Genomic DNA, 20,161 nt, shown 5'->3' on the forward strand with positions numbered 1-20,161 from the left:
CGTGGCTGGAGTAGGCCAAATACTCTATGCAAGACTCCAGGCTTTTCTTTGTATATCACACTGAGATGTGGACGGTAACTCCTGCAAAGTTTCTGAAGGATTACTGCATTGGATTCTTTTTCTGTTCTCACCCTGCAGCTGTATCTCGTCACTCACATGAACTCCCTGCAGCCTTGGAGGATTCTGACTTGTCTCCAGCTAATCGTCTTTTGCACCTCAATGTGCTGAAGATGAATTGTTACCTACTGACTCAGCTGCTTGAAGCCTTTGAAGCAGAGACGTACAAGATGGGACTGAACATGGAGCCATGTGGGAAGGTGAGGAATGGGAGAGATTCAGCTCCTTTGCATGACAGTTCTCGTTGTGTGTGCAAGTAATTTTTTTCACTCTTATCTCTTCTCCTTGCAGGGGAAGAAAATGAAGGTCCAGGGTTCTGGCTTTGACTGGCAAGTGGAGCGAGGGCAGGTGCTACAGATCCTTAGTCACTTGCTGCAGCTAGATGTACATAAACTCTGGGGCCGTGCTGTGGTGGAGGAAGAGTTTGTCAGGTTATTATCTTAGGGGAAAGACTGCATTTTAAGAACATAAGCGTTGCCATACCAGGAGAGACCGAAGGTCCTTCAAGCCCATTATCCTGTTGCCAACAGTGGCCAAGATTTCCAAAACAGTACAACAGATTTTATGCTGCTTATCCTAGAAATAAACAGTGGCTTTTCTCAAGTCCATCTTAATAATGGCTTATGGACTTTTCTTTTAGGAAATTATCCAAACCTTTTTTAAACCCTTCCAATATTCTCTGGTATCAGGTTCCAGAGTTTGTAATTACACATTGTGTGAAGCTTCATTGTGTGCCCCTTAGTTTTAGTATTTTAGGAGAGAGTAAATAAGCGATTGGCTACCTGTTCCACGCCGCTCAGTATTTTATAGACCTTCGATCATATCTTCCCCTCAGCCGTCTCTTCTACAAGCTGAAGACCCTTAGCCGCTTTAGCCTTTCCTCGTAGGGAAGTCTTTCTATCCCTTTTTATCATTTTTGTTGGATGTTGGTAATAGGATTGAGGTGGCTTTTGGGCCCTCTGTTTTGGCAGAAAAATCCTCATCTTCCCACCTGTGTTAAGCATTGCTTTGTTAAATACCGCATGTTCTGTACTGGGCTGATTGGAAAGGAAAGAAAATTAGCAAGTACGACCAAATTATTCCATGAAATCCCATATGCAGTTTGTGTCTATTCCTTTCTGCTGCAAGTAATCTGTGGGCAGTGAAGGAATTAAAGGAGGCAGTTTTCAGGCAGCCCCATTAAACCGTGTTGTTGCAGCTCCTGGTCTCCCAATCTGTCGTTTTGTGAGCCTCTGCTTCTTTCTCTTCCCATCTCTGATATCTGCCTTCATTTATTTCATTACTCTCCCACATTTGTCTTCCTCAGCATGATATCTAGCTCCTGCTATAAGATCCTAGAGAACCAAGCTATCGCCCAAGTGAAGAACAGACCTGTGCGTGATGCTGTTGCACACCTGCTGGGAGTGCTGGTGAAACGCTATAATTACATGCTGAGTGAGTGACCTACGGGGCAGGGAAAAAGGGCATAATTTTATGTGTATTTTTAAAACGATATCAAAATATTAATAGCATAATTTCAGGATAATCCTCGTATAATTGTAAATATTTTTGAAAGATGGGACAGTGGTCAGTGAGAATCTTTATCTGGAAATATTTTAACTGTGTTGGATGCATGGCTCTCCGCATATTATCTGCTAGAACAATGAATTGTCATAGTCTGTGGTCCATTGTACCTAAGTGTACTGTGTAAACTGACAAATTTCAAGTTTTAGATTGAGGATTTCTCTTATTTTAATGGAATTTATCTATTTCAGATGTATTTCTGCTATGAATCGGCCATAAAATGAAAAATAAGAAAAGGATGGCTGATTTTCTTTTTACTACTAAGCCACACTAAGGGCGTTCTAGTGTTTTTAGCATGCTAAGTCGCCTATAGGAACATATGGGCGACTAGCATTTAGCTTAGCGCACGCTATAGTAAATAGGGGTGGTTTGCTGAACATAGCTGGTCAAGTTCTGATAGGTTGTATTCTGTGTTTTTTTGTAATGTTGGTTTTCAGCTAATAAAACTTCTGCATCAGAACTTCATAAGCATTCAAGTAAACTTTAAAATGCATGTGTCTTTATACTTGCATTTATTATAGCATTACCTAAATACAATAATTTATTTCCAGTGTTCCTATTTTCTTCCACTTTCTTCTTCCTTCAGTCTACCTTTCCAGGAAATTTTCCATCTCTGCTTGTAGCCCTGGACCCAGGGCCATGGTAAAGGCATTAATTATTTCACTGTTTGTGCTGGAAGAGGCTTCGCTCTCTATATACCATGGTGATTTACCTCTGTCTTTTTCCTCTAGGTGCTAGTCTAAAGATTTGCCAGCTGCTGCAGCACTTTGAACATCTGGCTCCCATCTTTGTGCAGGCGGTGAGTCTGTGGGCCACAGAGTACGGAGTGAAATCCATCGTGGGGGAAATCATGAGGTAAGGGGGCTCATAACCACCAATCCCCACACCACCTCACCCTTCCAGACCCCCTGTCCCCGTTAACCTTCTCCCGGGGCAGTTGCTTGATCTCGGCATCGGTCTCCTGTTTTACGGATAAAATTGCTGGTTTTATTTTTCTCTTTCTCTCTCCCTCTTTCCCCTCCACACCCATGTTGCTCAGAGAGATTGGACAGAAGTGCCCGCAGGAGTTTGTGCGGGAGACATCTGGTGTGAGAGCATATTCAGTATTCCTAGTGGAACTAGCTGAGAAGATCCCTGCTGTGATGCTCCCCAGTATTAGTGTATTACTGGATCATCTGGACGGAGAGGTGCGAGAGGAATAATATTTAACATGTAACTAGGTAGTGTTCACAGCGTGTGCATATTAATGGTTCTGTGTACCCTGTCCTTTAGAGCTACATCATGCGGAATGCAGTGCTTGGGATCATGGTAGAGATGATAATCCAGGTGCTGAATGGGGAAGAGCTGGAAGAGATGGCACGGCATACACGTGACCAGTTCTTGGACACGCTGCAGGAACATATGCATGATGTCAATGCCTTTGTACGAGCTCGGGCACTGCAGAGCCTCATCCGTATTGTGCAATGCAAGGTACTGCTCTTTGTCGCTTCAGTAATGTAATGCCTTAGTGCGACTCCCCGCCCCCCCCCCCCCCCCCCCCCCCAAGCCTCTGCCCCTATGCTAGAAACCTGCTCGTCAGCTCTGGACTAGTAACTCTGCCTTGCAACTATTCCCTGGTAGTTTCTTGGGGTTATGATGCTACAAAAGATATAGGATTTGCAGTTCCCAGAAATAATACCCACAGACTAAACAGAAAACGCTTGGAATGCCCTCCCGCAGGAGGTGGTGGAGATGAAAACGGTAACGGAATTCAAGCATGCGTGGGACAGGCATAAAGAAATCCTGTGCAGAAGGAATGGATCCACAGAAGCTTAGCTGAAATTGGGTGGCAGGGGGAAGAGGGGTTGGTGGTTGAGAGGCTAGGATGGGGGAGGGCAGATTTTTATACGGGGTCTGTGCCGGAGCCGGTGATGGGAGGCGGGACTGGTGGTTGGGAGGCGGGAAATACTGCTGCACAGATTTATACGGTCTGTGCCTGAAAAAGACAGGTACAAATCAAGGTAAGGTATACACATATGAGTTTATCGTGGGCAGACTAGATGGACCGTGCAGGTCTTTTTCTGCCGTCATCTACTATGTTACTATGAAAACTACTTCCACTGATCAGATGCCTGCAGTTTTATTTATTTATTACATTTGTAGCCCACATTTTCCTACCTATTTGCAGGCCCAGAGTACCTTTTTTTTTAATCTAATAACTTGGAAACAGCAAACAATATTAATTTGGTACCAGTCTGTCTACAAGAGGCTGTATGAACTGGGACTAGGCTTTGGCCACAAGTCTTCCATTGTACTTTCCAACCAACTAGAGAGGTTCTCAACCTGTTCCATAGAAGCAATTATAACACTACCACTACCTTTCATAACAAATACAGTCTGGTACTAACGTCCACGTTACAGCCCAATGTTAAAAGCGTTTCGCGGGAGAGGGGAGTAGCCTTGGTTTTGAGTTGGAACAGCAAGGTTAATCTCTTCAGTCCTGGATGACAGGAACTGCAGAACATTTGCAGATTTTTGCTCAGATCAGGATAACAGTTGAAAGGTAACTTACAGGTTTGCAGTGAGAGGGGGGAGTCCATATTGGGGAAGGTAAAGGTGCTTCTTTTTCCACAGGATGGTCTGTTCTCATGGCCACCCTTACATATTCTTTTTCACCAGGTTCTCCCTCTGAACCGTTTCAATGCAGTGGTTACCTTAGTGGTGGGACGGCTCTTTGACAAGTCTGTGAATGTATGTAAGATGGCCATCCAGCTACTGGCAACTTTCCTTGCCCACAACCCTTTCACGTGCAAGGTACGTATGCTTTCTAGTATTCCTGGCGCACAGCCATGGGACCTGCAAAGTATGTGTACGTATAGGCTGTGGTCTTCCTTGCTTCAAGGGAAGCTGGGTCTGAGTTGTAATACTGAAAAATAAGGAGGGAGCAGGAAGGATTGTGTCCTGCTTGAGAAGTGGGATTGGGGCTCTTACTCTTCTGTTTTGTCCTTATAGCTGAGCAGTGTGGATCTGAAGATGCCACTAGAGACGGAGATGAGAAAACTAATGGAAATGAAGCAGCAGCAGAGAGGATCCACTTCAGGTATAGCGCACCCCCCCCACACACACACACACACACACACAGGTAGTGGCAACTTTATTATCCTTCTAGACCAGTCTACATATGGGTTTATGCCATCCTTCCAGCAGATGGAGAAAAAGATCCCCCAACTTTTAGTATCCCTCCAGATCTGTCCAGACACATGGGCAGGAATGAGTTGAGCAGCTAATACAAGAAGGAAATTAAAGGATGGGTCTGTTTCGTGCTGCCAGAAGACTCAAGGCTTCAGGGCCGATCCAAGGGAAAACCTTGCTGCAGAAGCCATGAGGTAAGTGGGCCGAATGCAGGGAACGTGAAGGATTGAGAAGTATATACAATGGTGACACAAGCCGAGCACAATGGGTGTTGCGTGGCCCAAGTATCGGGTCATCTGGCTACAGCTACACTTGCGAAGAGGAGTAGCCGTCAGAGTGGTTTGCTGCAGTGGAGCTTGCACCTTCCTAAAATGGATGCCTTGGTGCTAGCTTTCCACAAAAAGACACTCATTCTGGGTGAAGGCAGCGTAGTGCTGAAGGGCCCACAGGATTCTGGGAACAAGCATTACTGAAACAGATACAACTGTATCTGTTGTACTGACCTTGCAAGTGGCAATTTGTGGAAATCACGTGGTGGGTTCCGCCTTTCTAACGGACACTTTCCATAGTGACTCTCCAGATCAGTTGGGTTATGCACGCCTACCATCAGGTGGAGACTGAGAACATCTAACTTTGAAACTGAATAAGATCCCTGTGCAGTTCCTTTGCAGCCATTGTGTGTTCTTGGTCTCCAGTGGTTATTTAGTTGTTAGACGAGGTGTGATGTTTAGCTTCCTTGTGGATCTTCTTATGAGTGTTTTTCTAGATTGAAATTTTCGTTAGAAGTACATAAGTATTGCCATACTGGGAAAGACCAAAGGTCCATCAAGCCCAGCATCCTGTCTCCAACAGTGGCCAATCCAGGTCACAAATACCTGGCAAGATCCCAAAAAATTAAAACATTTTATAATCCCAGAAATAGTGGATTTTCCCCAATTCAATAATGGTCTATGGACTTTTCCTTTAGGAAGCTGTCCAAACCTTTTTTAAAACTCTGCTAAGCTAACCGCCTTTACCACATTCTCTGACAACGAATTCCAGAGTTCAATTACACGTTGAGTGAAGAAACATTTTCTCCAATTCATTTTAAATTTACTACTTTGTAGCTTCATCGCATGCCCCCTAGTCCTGCTTCATCGCATGCCCCCTAGTCCTAGTATTTTTGGAAAGCATAAACAGACGCTTCACGTCTACCTGTTCAACTCCACTCATTGTTTTATAGACCTTTATCATATCTCCCCTCAGCCGCCTTTTCTCCAGCAGATGGTGAATTTTAGGCATATTTATTCCTTACTAAAGTGTATAGACCAGCCACCTCCTAATAGGTGGAATAAATAACCAAGGCTACGTTTAGAATGAGAAATGTGATCATTTAATTGTACTCATCAAGCACAATACCTAGGAATAAATAAATCACCCAAGGCTGCAGCAGTTTGCTCTTTATTAGATACCTTATTTCTTATCAAGTATTTGTACAATTAGCAGATCAGTGATATCACTGGGAGTACAGAACATTGCTACACGACATTACTTTTATATCTGAGACTCCAAAGAATGCACTAGCAATCAAATCCTTTTATTATTCTCCAAATATATGTACAATCAAATGATTATGGGGGTACAGTCCACAGCTACACATAAATGTTCTGGGTCTGAGTCTCCAATGTTTTATTTTAGGGTCTTTTTCACCCTCACCCCAAATTACCAGCTAAAGCCAATTTACATATATAAAAGACCCAAGGGTGCTTATGAGAAAGCAATAGGATTACTTGCCAATTAATTGGTTTCTCATGGGAGTGCAGCCCGGTTTGCACAAAGGTGTGCTGGCTGTGACTTTCTCACCCCCAAGAAATAGGAAGTACAATCACTTATATACGCTCATTAACATAACAGGTTATTCTGACAATAATCCCATTTATTGAATATATGCTAATGTAATGGTTAACACTGATTGGCTATAGTAATGAGTTGATTAGTATTTACTGGAAAAGCTTAATAATAGACCAGCTCTTACTGGAAGACTAAGTTATCTTCTTGAGGAGTTATCTTGTTCTGTTTTTCACCAAAACATCTGTGACTACTATAATTCCTTCTATGATGGAAGCTTTGTCTTCTGACCCAATTTATTCTGAGCTCCATTTACCTTGGGGGAGACTCTTTGGTTTGTTTCTTTTTCTGACCCAGTTTATTCCTGTAGAGTTCTCCTTTTCCAGCACAAGAACCTTAAAAGGAGAAGGAATGACGTTTACTGGAGACTGTGGGTAGAGTATCAGTCCTGATCCTTTCTCATCTGGGGTAGGAATTTTGGAGAGTGAGCTTTGGGGGGGGGGGGGGGGGGGAGTAGCTGGTAGTGGTAAGTCCGATTAATGTTTGACTATGAACTGCTTTGGAAGGCTGCAAGTTCTGCTTGGAGCAGAGGAGGGATCATCAGAGCAATGCAGTGTGTGCAAGTCATGAATCCCACAGGAAATGGTTGGCGGCGGCCTGTCTTCTGATTTGCTACAGCATCTGAATATGCCAGGAATTTTGGGCTCTCCGGCAGGACCGCTGTGCAGTTTGATGCAGGAGAGAGTGGGAACGGGCACAGTTTTGTCAGGGCCGACTGGCAGTGAGGTACTGCCTCTGTCTGAACACACACGGAGTACAGCCACTATTTTACAGCTCCCCTGCTCATGAAGACTGGGGAGTTTTTTGATATGTGAATACTAGAAAGCTGGGAACTGTATGGGACTCTATAGAGAACATAAGTATTGCCATATTAGGACTGACTGAAGGTCCATCAAGCCCAGCATCCTGTTTCCAGCCGTGGCCAATCCAAGTTACAAGATCCCAAAACAGTAAAATAGATTTTATGTTGCTTAACCTAGAAATAAGGAGTGGATTTTTCCGAAGTCCATCGTAACAATGGCTTTGACTTTTCTTTTAGGGTGTTATACAAATCTTTTTTTAAACCCTGCTAAGCTAACCGTTTTTAACCATATTCTCTGGCAACAAATTCCAGAGTTTAAACACATTGAGTGAATAAATGTTTTCTCCAGTTTTGTTTTAAATTTACTACTTAATAGCTTCATTGCGTGCCCTCTAGTCCTAGTATTTTTGGAGAGAGTAAACAAGCGATTCACGTCCACTCATTTTATAGACATCTGTCATATCTCCCCTCAGCTGTCCCTTCTCCAAGCTGAAGAGCCGTAGCCACTTTAGCCTGTCCTCATAGGAAGTCATCCCATACTCTTTTATCATTTTCGTTGCCCTTCTCTGTACCTTTTCTAATTCCATTAAATTTTTTTTGAGATGTGGTGACCAGAATTGCACACAGTACTCGAGGTGCGGTTGCATCATGGAGTGATACAAAAACATTATGACATTCTCATTTTTGCTTGCCATTCCTTTCCTAATACCTAACATTCTATTCCATAGCTTATTTGAAGTTCAGTTTGTTCTGTCTCCATCTGCTGGTCGGAGTGCATAACCCATTTGTGCTGGTCTGGAGGGACTAATGGAAAGCCAGTTAGCAGGTAAGATCTAATTGCTCCTTTGCTTTCTTAGGTGCCGCTGCACACTGAGCAGAGGGTTTCAAAGTATCAACAATGACACCTAGATCCTTTTCCTGGTCGGTGACTTGGAACCTTGCATCACATATCTATAGTTCAGGTTCCTCTTTCTTATATGCCCAATCTGCAGTCTAGTAGTCCTTTGCATCCATCTGCTGATAGGGGAGCATGAACTTATGTCTGGACTAAGGCCAAATTTTTCCTTCCCTACTTTCTTGAAATTAAACATCTTTAACTTCAGTTTTTATATGGTGTGTAGTGGCGGCCATGTTCCCTTTTGGTGGTCTGCCTTTTGAATTGCCTCTACCTTGTCTGTGCCTCTGTAGATGTGGTCTCCAGCACGGAAGGTAATACTTCAAGTGGTGGTTTGAATATTTGGTTTAGGTGTCTATAAAACGATCTGTGTTGTGCCTCTGCAGCTGCCCTTGTCTCAGCAGAGGAGGAGTGGGAAGCCATGCTACCAGAGATCCAGGGCTGCTTACAGATTATCCTACAGGGAAATCTTGAGGAAGAGGAGGATGTAGGAAGTGGCATTGGAGAGGGAGAGATGCCAGAAACTGTTTCAGAACACATTGTCCTGCTGTTGAAAAAATCAAGCTATAAGTGAGTGGTGAGGCCTCTGCTCCCAGACTCTACCTGACTTTCTGCTCCCCATGTACCTCAAGTTCTGATCTCACTATTCTGCCTAGGGATGCCATTGCTCTTGCACGGGCAGCCATGTCGCACTTTAAGGGTACCAAGCTTTTCCCAGGAAGCATGGAAGAAGATGAGCAAACAAGGCTTCTGAGTCTGCTGGAAAAACTTTTCAAAGGTATTATAGAGCTATAGTTAATTAAAAATTTGCTGTACCGCCAGGCTAAAAATGCATCATGGCAGTGAGTGTTTCCGTTCAGGGCAGTAACTTGCTCTGTCTTCCATCTCTGTCTTGTTTTCTGCTGTTGAAATCCTTTGCATTGGCTTAATACACTCCCAAGTTTATCTGAGGGTGTTGATAAAGCCTGGACAATTGAGCATCTGTATTTATGGGTCCTGTATGGCTGTTTCATAAGGGAGTATATATCATGCATATGGGTGAACTGGATCCTACGTTAAACTCTGACCCTATGGTGGAGTAGAGAAACTGTCTCAGAACTTTCTAGAGACCTTGTTTCAGCAGATATGTCTTGTATGTAATAAAGGCTGTTCAGACAGACGAATGAATGATCTGGGAATTTGTCTTCATTTCATATTCATCACTGGAAGGCCTGAGTCTTTGCTTAAAAGCTTGCATGGCTTTGGCAGTGTCTCTTAGGTTACAGGAATCCTGGGCATGGGGTCTGGGTTGCTCCTCACTCCAGGTGTGATTTTGTAACCCTAATGCAGATAAGGAGCAGAGTGTGAGAACAAGTGACAGTGAGAGAGAGGAATCTGCAGTGGAGAATCCAGAAGTAGGTTCTTCAGCTGCTCAAGTGCAGCAGTCTCAACTTCTGAAACAGGAGATGCTAGTGCAGTATCTGAGAGACGCTTTCAACTTTGCTGTCAAGATTGAAGAAGCCATTAATGTGATCAGTAAAATGATGTATGAAACAGCAGTATCAGGTATGAGGGTGAAGGAGAGCAGACCAGACCATTGCGTCAGGGATGATTGGGTTGTTAGGGAGGAGGATTGTAAAGGCTACGCTGTCAGGTATGGAAAAAAAAAAGGGTGGGGGGGTATTAGACAAGATGGAGGGAGGGCAGAAGTGTTGGATGAGAAGAAAGGGGTGGGAATGGCAGTATCAGAGAGGGGAAGTGAAGGCAAGTGGTGTAACGTATAGCATATTGCCATGGTACATTTATGACTGTCTTTTCTCACTGTATTTGTATCTTTCAGTGGTACAGGAGGTGATTGATTTCTTTGTGACAGTCTCACAGTTTGACATCTCACAGGCTGTGGTTGGGATTCGCAGGATGTTGCCATTGGTGTGGTCCAAAGAGGCAGGTGTGAGAGAGGCTGTGGTGAATGCATACAGGAGGCTTTATCTGACTCCCAGTGGTGAGTCAGCCAGGTAAAAAGTGCCACCTCAACTTCTTAGGATTTATTTGTCTGTGTCCCATGCATCGCTGTCTTGTCAGAGTTCTCATGTATACTACGATTCCTCCTGTCTTTGATCTCGTCAGTGTATGTTTGAAATATCTATTCCTTCTTGCACCTATTACCCACATCAGTTCAGTTTATTTTTCCAGTGGAGAAATTAGATCTTACCTGCTAATATTCTTTCCTTGCATGCCTCCAAACCAGTCCAGAGGCTTGAGCTTGTGCTGTCCTACCAGCAGGTAGAGATTCTGAGATCCATCTACTAGCAGGTGGAGATAGCACAAATTTGTACAGTGCCTAGTGGACATCATGCTTCCTGGCTAGTCAGTTTGCTTGTCTGGTTAATGTTAGGTTAGTGAGTTGTTTAAGGTGGATGTTTTTATTCTGAATTTCTCCTTACCTGCTTGCTTATGTAAGTACAGAGGAGCTGGACTGGATTCCAAGAGAGAGATGTCTTAGGTCAGTTTTCAGTTCTCTGTCTCCACCTGCTGGTTGATGGACACAACTATCCCACAGGTTCTGGTAAAGTGGGAAGTAATTTTCTTTCCATTAGTATCAGGTAAGATCTAATTTCCCCATTTGGGCAAAGTTCTTTCAGGACACCAAACAAGTTACCTCTTGGGTAATGTACTTTATGGAACAGTTGGGCAAACTGAGACCATCTCATGAGTTAGAATACCTTGGAGTTTGTGTCAACGTTCGTCTGGGATAAGTTTTATTGCTGAAATTCAGAGCTCAGAACTTAGTCATAGATTTGACAATAGCTCAACAGCAGGAAGCCACATACTTGGAGCTATCTCAGGATCTGTGGCAGCAATGCTGGAGGTGGTTCAGTTGACCAGGGCCCATGTGCTTTAGAAACGTTAAGTAGTAGTAGCTGCAGATGCCCTGCTTTCTTAATGGTGGTCACAGACTGAGGAGTTGGTGAGGCTCTCCCTCCAAAGGAAAGTGAGAAGCATGCTGGCTTCAGACTACCAGTCTGGACCAGGGCATGAGTCTGAACCCCCCAGAGTGATCAATTTAAGGAAAATGGAAAACATATGGTCCCTTGCTCGTCATTGCAAATACTGAGCATCTAAGGCTGCACAATGCCCTTATATGCAAAGCACATAGGACTACTTTTTTTCTCCGTCTCTATCTGCTGATTGACGGGTATAATCCACACGTTCTGGGCTGGTCTGGTAGGACAAAGGGAAATAAAATTAGCAGGCAAGACTTAATTTCTCCTTGTATGGAACTTCTTTTGCCTTTGGCTGGCTCCTTGTTGCTATTTAATTCTTTTGTGTTCCTTCTTTCACAGGCTAAAGGCCCAGGCCCTGGTTCACAATCTCTCTCTCCTTATGGTGGATTCTTCACTGGGGACTATTCGGTGTCTGGAGGAAATTGTGAGTACCTGACACTTTCCACCCTTTTAGTTCCTCCTCCCTGCTCCTTTCCAGTCTTCCATCTGCAGTTAAATTTGATGTTTTGTTTTGCCTACTTTAGGTATCAGAGTTTGTACAGAAAGACGAGATCCATCCTGCTGTTATCCAGTTTCTGTGGGAACAATTCACTGGAAAGTGTCCGTGCTCTGTGTTGGAACGACGGGCTGCTATCATGTTGCTTGGGATGTTGGCGAGGTAAGGTCAGAGTTCGCCTGTGCTCTGCTGTTAGGTTGTTACTGTCTATGGGCTGTATAACAGCTTCACAGTATTTGGCTAGTGTTTCTCTATACTGCCCAAGCACATGGAGAGGGTCTCAGCACTGTGTGATTTGACTCCAGCCACTTGAAAATTTCTACTGTTGGCTTAATGTACCAAGGTGGAGCAGAAGGTACATGAGCAGGGAAGAAATCGTTCATGCCAGGGGTCAAAAAAGTAAACAATGTTAGGAATTATTAGGAAACGGATAGAGAATAAAACAAAACAAAAAAATCATGCCTTCCTAGGTGAGACTGCACCTTGAACATTGTGTGCAATTTTGGTTACAGCATTTCAAAAAGGAAAACTTTCATAATTGATAATTTCTTTCCTTTAGTCGCAGCAGATGAATCCAGTCACATGTGGGTTGTGTCCATCTCCTAGTAGGTGGAGATAGCACTGATTTGTACATTGTCTAGCGGACATCAGTCTTCCTAGCTAGTCAGTATATCTCTTAACGGAGATCTTTTGGGATCTTACCAGGTACTGAGGACCTGGATTGGCCATTGTTGGAAACAGAATACTGGGCTTTGGATTGTCCCAGTATGGCAACACTTGTGTTCTAATGTCGTAATTAAGTACTGTAGCTGGGTTTGTAAAAGATTTAGACAAATTCTTGGGTGAAAAGTCCATAAACGTTTATTAAAATAGATCTTGAAAGAGCCACTGCTTATCCTTGGGAGTAAGTAGAATCTAGCTCGGTGGTCTTCACTAATTTTTAAGCTGAGGCCACTTTGAATCCAAATGAGCTCAAGCGGAGCCATCAAATATCTTCCTATGCAGGGTTGTGACACTGCTGACCAGTGTGTTTCAATGACATCCATCCCCCACCAGGCTTTTCATTTGGAGGCATCTCTCAAGGATGTAGTCATTTCTGAAATGCATTCTCTTTGTCTATTGAGAAAATGCCTTGTCGTTCAAGCATGCTGTTCTCTTCCCCCCCCCCACAACTGCTTTCTGATTTGTCATGAGCTTGAGAAGTGAGGCAGAGAATAGAAAAAACAGCGATGAGGGCTTCCCCAAAGGTCTCCAGGGGGGCCACCATTGAAGAACAATGATCTAGCTACTTTTTTGGCATCCTGCCAGGTGCTTGTGACCTGGATTGGCCACTGTTGCAAATAGGATGCTGGTTCTTTGGTCTAATCTAATGTGGTAACTGTTATGACTGTTACTTTGCCTCCATTAAGCAAGGGGTCTGGTGCTTTGCTTTGTAATCAAGACTCATCCACTTCTCCATTTTGTTTGGGTTGACAGAGGGCGGCCGGAGATTGTGGGCAGTAACTTGGACACTCTGGTGTCAGTGGGCCTAGGAGAGAGGGTGCAGGAGGATTACCAGCTCGCATGTGAGGTGTGCAACTGTATCCTTAAAATCACAGACGGCAAGAAGGTGAGAAGGGAAGGAACCACCTCTGTTCATCAGCCAGGGAAGCCTGTGGTACTTGCCCTTTGTGCTAGGGGGCACTAGAGCAGTGATAGATGACAGGCAGGTACTGTTAGGTTAATTACCTATATTGATTTGTTGCAGCCTGCAATGAGTGAAAAGGACTCTCCCTTTCGTCTGGCCAGTGATCACATACTGTTTGAGAGACTGACAGATGCTATCGTAGAAGGTAAGAAGCAGGACACTCTGGGGTACAGAATTAATATTCCTTTACTTGGAATTACACCTGCTTACGTTGCCGTTTTACCTCTAGTGATCAGGAATTCTTCATTGTCTCGTGCAGGTATTGGCCAGCCAGTGCTTTACTGGGTCTTATTTACAGAGACCGCTCTCTCCCTTATCTATCAGTTGGCTGAGGAGCCGGAGAGAATCTCTGCACATATCCTGCAGCGCTGCAGCCATCGGGTACACGAGCAGCTGAGCAGCCAAACACAAAGCCTGGAAGGAGAAGGTGAGAGGCGAGAACACAGGAAGAGTTAGGTGCAAAGAGCCTGGGGAGAGGTAGAGAAGGCACATGAGCAATTATAACAGCCTGGAGGATTGGCTACTTATAAGGAGTAATGTTATGGTGTATTTACTTGGAAGGTGGGAGATCTGCTGCTTATGTTTCAACATTTTATTGAAAAGTCATATTAATATACGTAGTCATTCAATTCTTTGTACAACAAAATAAAATACATCAATCTGGCTTCCGAGTTGTTGTTTATTTATAATTTTCTTCCCCCCCCTTCCCTACTTCTCCCCTCCCCTCAGATCCCTGTGTGTGTTGCCAATTTAACAAGGGATAAATATAGGTATTCATTGTTCATTTGCATATAATGTTGTAGTCTGTATCATTCCCAACCCTCCTAATCTAGGTACAACACTGGAAACTAATTTACAACATCTTGTCTGAGAAGGAGCCCTTGTTCTGGTGGCTCCCTCTCTAAAGCTTAACATTAACTGTTAACATAAGTGTCTATAAACCTGGATCGTATACCCGTAGTGGTACAACAAATGTACTCACACATACGGGTGTAACTAGTGACCACATCATCCGTTCATTCATACTCTAATGCGTCTTATCCTCCCTGTTATTCATCCTTCCCTCCCCCCCGATCCCCCCAACATCCCTCCCTCTTCTTCTTGCCAACCATGCAGGGGAAGGCCTGTTAACGACGGGTGAGATCTGCTGCTTAATCGCTTCTGCCTACCATCTCCTTTCATGACTCTTAGCGTTTTCTCCTTGGGCTGTGTGTCTAACTCCAGGACTTTCTTTTTTCTCTCTCTCTCTCTCTCCCCAGATTTGCCAGAGACCAGAGCCCCTGCACCTGGAGCTCCATCAGAGCTGGGCCCTGTTTTACCCTCATTCCTGCTAGTTCACCTGTTGTCTCTGGCAGGGACCACGGCACTGCAGCAGCTGATACACTTGGAGCGCTCTGTTGGTTCTGAGCTCCGCAGACGGCGGGTCTTGAAAGAAGAACAAGAGGCCAAGGATTCTGCAGGGAAGCAGAGCAAAACCAAGGTGAAGAGGCAGAGAATACAGATACCTTAGAGAGCAGAAGCAGTGTGGCTTGTACAGGAGTAGCTGGTACATTGGGGATTGGCCCAGCCTCTGCTGATATGAGCTTTGCCTTTTACAGGGGAATGAGAGCACCATGGACGAAGAACTGGGGCTGGTGGGGGCCTCTGCTGATGACACAGAGGCTGAACTTATTCGCAAGATCTGTGAGACAGAGCTCTTAGATTGTGAGTGTTAATGGCAGAAACCTGCTCTCTCCCTTCACCCTCCAGACCACGCCAAATGAGTGGGTATACGCACTCCTACCAGCAAATAGAGACTGAGAACCATTGGCTTCAAAGTGATCCCATAAGTATCCTGTGCAGCCCAAACCAGCAAGTATTTCTCAGTCTGGTAGACGTCCTATTCTGTGCAGTCTAAAAAGTGGTCGAAGAAGGTCTTGTCTAGAGGTTAATTTTTCCCCATAGGTAAAGGAAGGAAGTGGAGGCAATCCCCAAGAGACAGAGATTTATATATGAAAAGGAAGAATAGGCAGGGGTTGGTTCCACCCCGTTGGCCTACACCTTGGTGGCTGAGTTCTCCCCCTCAGCCCTCACCATTGTCCACTGGATGGGGAGTATTCTGTTCCTCAGTTTTACTCCTCAGTTCAGTGCCTTCTATAGCAGGAAGCAGGAGAAAGTTAATTAAATAAAAGGGTCAACACAAGAGTCCTGTACTCTGCTGCTGCAGACTTGACCTGAGGTGGGAGATACCCCAGAGCTCTTCAGCACAGAAATGACTATGCAATTAGAAGTAGAGCTGGCATTAGAGATTCCAGGGGACCCAGTTTTGTCAAGAACCACCACTATCTACGATGCTTCCTGAGTGGAGTTGGTCTCCCCCCACCCCCGCTGCTGCCACGGGTGTGTATGGTAGGACAGATTGAGGGTCTGCCTTCAGGAGCCACAGGAGGAATTGGCCCTGGGGCTGCCTTGCTCTCTTCAGCCCTGCGGGTCCCCTGGGAGCGATAGCCTGTCATCTGGATGCGGTTTGTTTCTGAGAGGTATGAAACCTCCAAGGCATCTGGTGGTTCTCCCTTAGAATTTGCATCTGATTCATGTTGTCGGCCTTTGAGCCGTGGGGGGAGGCCTCGGTGAAGGATGTAACCTTAAAAACTGTCTCTTGTGGCTATTTGTTCAACTATGGGGATCTCAGCTGCATCCCCTGTTTTTGCAGGGAGTCTGTCTTGTTCTTTTTGAAAGAGAAAGTAGTACTGGATTTTCAAAAGGCGTTTGACAAGGTACCTCATGAAAGGCTACAGAGGAAATTGGAGGGTCATGGGATAGGAGGAAATGTCCTATTGTGGATTAAAAACTGGTTGAAGGATAGGAAACAGAGAATGGGGTTAAATGGGCAGTATTCACAATGGAGAAGGGTAGTTAGTGGGGTTCCTCAGGGGTCAGTGCTAGGACCGCTGCTCTTTAATATATTTATAAATGATTTAGAGATGGGAGTAACTAGCGAGGTAATTAAATTTGCTGATGACACGAAGTTTGATTCAAAGTCGTTAATTCGCGAGAAGATTGTGAAAAATTACAGAAGGACCTTAAGAGACTGGGCGGCTAAATGGCAGATGACATTTAATGTGAGCAAGTGTAAGGTGATGCATGCGGGAAAAAAGAACCCGAATTATAGCTACGTCATGCAAGGTTCCACGTTAGGAGTTACGGACCAAGAAAAGGAATCTGGGTGTCGTCGTCGATAATACACTGAAACCTTCTGCTCAGTGTGCTGCTGCGGCTAGGAAAGCGAATAGAATGTTGGGTATTAGGAAAGGTATGGAAAACAGGTGTGAGGATGTTATAATGCCGTTGTATCGCTCCATGGTGCGACCCCACCTTGAGTATTGTGTTCCATTCTGGTTGCCGCATCTCAAGAAAGATATAATGGAATTGGAAAAGGTGCAGCGAAGGGCGACTAAAATGATAGCGGGGATGGGACGACTTCCCTATGAAGAAAGACTAAGGAGGCTAGGGCTTTTCAGCTTGGAGAAGAGACGGCTGAGGGGAGACATGATAGAGGTATATAAAATAATGAGTGGAGTGGAACAGGTGGATGTGAAGCATCTGTTCACGCTTTCCAAAAATAATACTAGTACTAGTGGGCATGCGATGAAACTACAGTGTAGTACATTTAAAACAAATAGGACAGAAGTTTTCTTCACCCAACGCGTAATTAAACTCTGGAATTTGTTGCCGGAGAACGTGGTGAAGGCGGTTAGCTTGGCAGAGTTTAAAAAGGGGTTGGACGGTTTCCTAAAGGTCAAGTCCATAGACCGCTATTAAATGGACTTGGGAAAAATCCACAATTTCAGGAATAACATGTATAGAATATTTGTACGTTTGGGAAGCTGCCAGGTGCCCTTGACCTGGATTGGCTGCTGTCGGGGACAGGATCCTGGGCGTGATGGGCCTTTGGTCTTTTCCCAGTATGGCATTACTTATGTATTGTGGTTGGTTCCCTTTTCCATCCTGAAGGTGGTCGTCTCAAGAACATTTCACTTCCTGTGTAGAGGAGAGTGGGAGGAAGCGGTTGCATAGTTTAGACTAGAGAGGTGCACAGGAGCGGGGATCCAGTGGGGAGGGACCCAGGTAAAAAGGTTGTTCCAGTGTGCACATGAGACGAGTGTGGATAAGGTGGTACATTGGACAGAAGAAGTGGATTTTGGTGTGCTGTACCCATTCCCCCCCCAAAAAAAAAAAAAAACTTTCAGCAAGTTTAGTGCACTTGCATGGCTTTTCTCCAGTCATGTAATAGACATGTCCTGCCCCTGCGTTACGCTTCTGTCAGCAATTTGTGAAATAATGTTCCTTCTGTGTCTGGCTTTTGGATTACATTCAATACAGGGAAAGGGTAGGGGGCTGTAGATCATGGATGGGGTGAAACTTGTGGTATGACACTGATTTGTGATTTTATATTCTCTCAGCCCAGCAGTATTTCTCAGCCTTTGTGCCCCTGGTTCTGAAGGTGTGCAGTAATCCTGGCCGATTCACTGACCCTACTCTGCTCACTATGGCAGCTCTTGCACTTGCAAAATTCATGATGATAAGGTAAGGAGCAGCATTATTTTTGTGTCTTTGTGACCACTCGGATTTCAGATTGTTTTTCCTTTGCAGCGCTGTGTGATAGGCCTTCTGTCTGATTTTAACTTTTATTTTATCCCTAGTTCTGATTTCTGTGACTCTCACCTACGTCTCCTTTTCACCATGTTGGAGAAGTCTCCACATCCTTCTCTTCGCTCTAACATCATGATTGCTGTTGGAGATCTGTCCATGCGCTTCCCTAATGTGATTGAGCCATGGACATCACATCTCTATGCTAGGTGAGCCTTGGGGGAAACTGCATGGGGAGAGAATGACATGTGCCCTCACTCTCAACTCTTGTACACATTCAGACTTGTCTGGTGCAATCTCCACACGTACATGTACGGCAGGAGTGAAGTCTGACATAGGGCTTCCCCCCACTCCCCACCTTACTCTGATAACCCTGCTTACTTTTCTTGACTTAATTCCTTACATGCTTTTCCGTGTTTTACATTCCCTGAGCAATCACAAATTAGTTCTTCTGGTCCCTGTTAAGAAAAATGGAAATCTACTAGGAATAGGGTGTTTCATTTAATTGCTCCCTATAATTTATCCTTATCCTTGTAAAGTCTTTTGGACTCTTGTGAAAACCTTCTATTTCAATGCTGCTTTTGCATGACTGGTGGAGGTCTGGACATTAGAACCAAAAGATGCTGAAATGTGTGTGATTTTTGTATGCTTGACTCTCTTCTATCATTAATGGACTTTCTTTCCTGTTTACTTTTAATTTAATTTAGGTTGTACACTGCTTTGACTTGTTTTTGGCAAGTTAAGTGGTATAGCAAATGTACAAATAAACCGTAAAGGTGAATCCAAAGGAGTATGAGGAGAGGAAGGAAGTGAGACACGGAGCCCCTTTATAGGCTGTGTAAATCTGACCCTGAATAGACTTCCTGAGCCCATCTCTGACCTTATTCAAATCCAGGCTAAAAACCCACCTTCTTTAAATATTAACCCCTTATTCAGCTGTTCAATACCCATGGAGGCCTATTTTCGAAGTAACCTATGGAACTTTGTAAGTCTAAGTGCTTTGAAAACGAGCCCCATGTTTTAATCATTCCCATAATAAATTAAACTCTCTAATCTCTTATTTGTCCTCTTTGTCTTGAATAGATTGTAAGCGCTGTCAAGCAGGGATTTAATCTGTGTTTGCATGCAGAGCTGTATGTGTCTATTAGCAGCATAGAAATTAGTATTGGTAGTAATAATACATGCATTCCCGGCAGATACCCCCCCCCCCCCCCCCCCGACTCTTCCATTACAGGTGAACCTGAAGGGAGTCTCTCATTTAATGTCCAGCTTCTCTCCCACAGGTTGCGGGACCCTTCTCAAACTGTCAGGAAGACTGCCATCCTGGTGATGACACATCTTATTCTTAAAGATTTGGTAAAGGTGAAAGGTCAGGTCAGCGAGATGGCCATTTTGGTCAGTGATTCTGATGAAGAGATTGCAAGGCTGGCACGCAACTTTGTAAATGAGCTCGCCAATAAGGTACATAGTTAGGAAGGACCATGCATAGATTTGCAAGGGACCTGAGAAAGGGACAGTCACTGATCCTGCCGTTGGCTCTGTCTACAGGGAAACACCGTCTACAATCTGCTGCCAGATATCATAAGCCGTCTGTCAGACCCAGAGTGTGGTGTGGGAGAAGATGTATTCCAGACTATTATGAGGTGGGGATTGCAAGCTCTGAGCAGAGACTCTCTTGACATGCTTGTGTACTGCGCTGTGTAGGTCTTGTAGCGCTATAAAAATTAGTGGTAGGGGGCAAAGGCTTTCATGAGGTAGGGGATGCTGAAATTCTTTCCTCCCACAGGCAGCTGTTGTCATACATCACAAAGGAGAAGCAAACCGAGAATCTGGTGGAGAAGCTTTGTCAGAGGTTCCGAAGTGCCAGGTTTGTAATACTGCACCTTTTTCCTGTTCTTGGGGCTTCTCTCGACATAAAACCTGATTGGTC

General features: G+C 44.5%; 2 protein-coding genes across 2 annotated transcripts in view; both read left to right on the forward strand.

Moving 5' to 3' along the window:
* NCAPD2 (non-SMC condensin I complex subunit D2) overlaps positions 1-20,161 on the forward strand; it is a 30,048-nt gene that overhangs the window by 5,548 nt on the left and 4,339 nt on the right. The window contains exons 5-28 of the mRNA XM_030187889.1: positions 139-317; positions 409-548; positions 1,424-1,551; positions 2,412-2,535; positions 2,720-2,867; positions 2,953-3,150; positions 4,339-4,473; positions 4,672-4,759; positions 8,822-9,005; positions 9,092-9,213; positions 9,765-9,980; positions 10,255-10,429; positions 11,759-11,843; positions 11,944-12,077; positions 13,392-13,524; positions 13,663-13,747; positions 13,862-14,029; positions 14,862-15,082; positions 15,201-15,306; positions 18,045-18,168; positions 18,285-18,440; positions 19,515-19,692; positions 19,780-19,874; positions 20,018-20,098. Coding sequence (XP_030043749.1) covers positions 139-317; positions 409-548; positions 1,424-1,551; positions 2,412-2,535; positions 2,720-2,867; positions 2,953-3,150; positions 4,339-4,473; positions 4,672-4,759; positions 8,822-9,005; positions 9,092-9,213; positions 9,765-9,980; positions 10,255-10,429; positions 11,759-11,843; positions 11,944-12,077; positions 13,392-13,524; positions 13,663-13,747; positions 13,862-14,029; positions 14,862-15,082; positions 15,201-15,306; positions 18,045-18,168; positions 18,285-18,440; positions 19,515-19,692; positions 19,780-19,874; positions 20,018-20,098 — 3,403 coding nt within the window. The remainder of the gene's footprint in view (positions 1-138; positions 318-408; positions 549-1,423; positions 1,552-2,411; positions 2,536-2,719; positions 2,868-2,952; positions 3,151-4,338; positions 4,474-4,671; positions 4,760-8,821; positions 9,006-9,091; positions 9,214-9,764; positions 9,981-10,254; positions 10,430-11,758; positions 11,844-11,943; positions 12,078-13,391; positions 13,525-13,662; positions 13,748-13,861; positions 14,030-14,861; positions 15,083-15,200; positions 15,307-18,044; positions 18,169-18,284; positions 18,441-19,514; positions 19,693-19,779; positions 19,875-20,017; positions 20,099-20,161) is intronic.
* The window catches only part of GAPDH (glyceraldehyde-3-phosphate dehydrogenase), a 34,956-nt gene continuing 32,839 nt past the window's right edge, over positions 18,045-20,161 (forward strand). Inside the window, exon 1 of the mRNA XM_030187888.1 lies at positions 18,045-18,051. The gene's annotated coding sequence lies outside the window, so the exon portion shown is untranslated. The remainder of the gene's footprint in view (positions 18,052-20,161) is intronic.

This window comes from Microcaecilia unicolor, chromosome 14 (assembly GCF_901765095.1).
Source record: "Microcaecilia unicolor chromosome 14, aMicUni1.1, whole genome shotgun sequence".
NCBI lineage: Eukaryota > Metazoa > Chordata > Amphibia > Gymnophiona > Siphonopidae > Microcaecilia > Microcaecilia unicolor.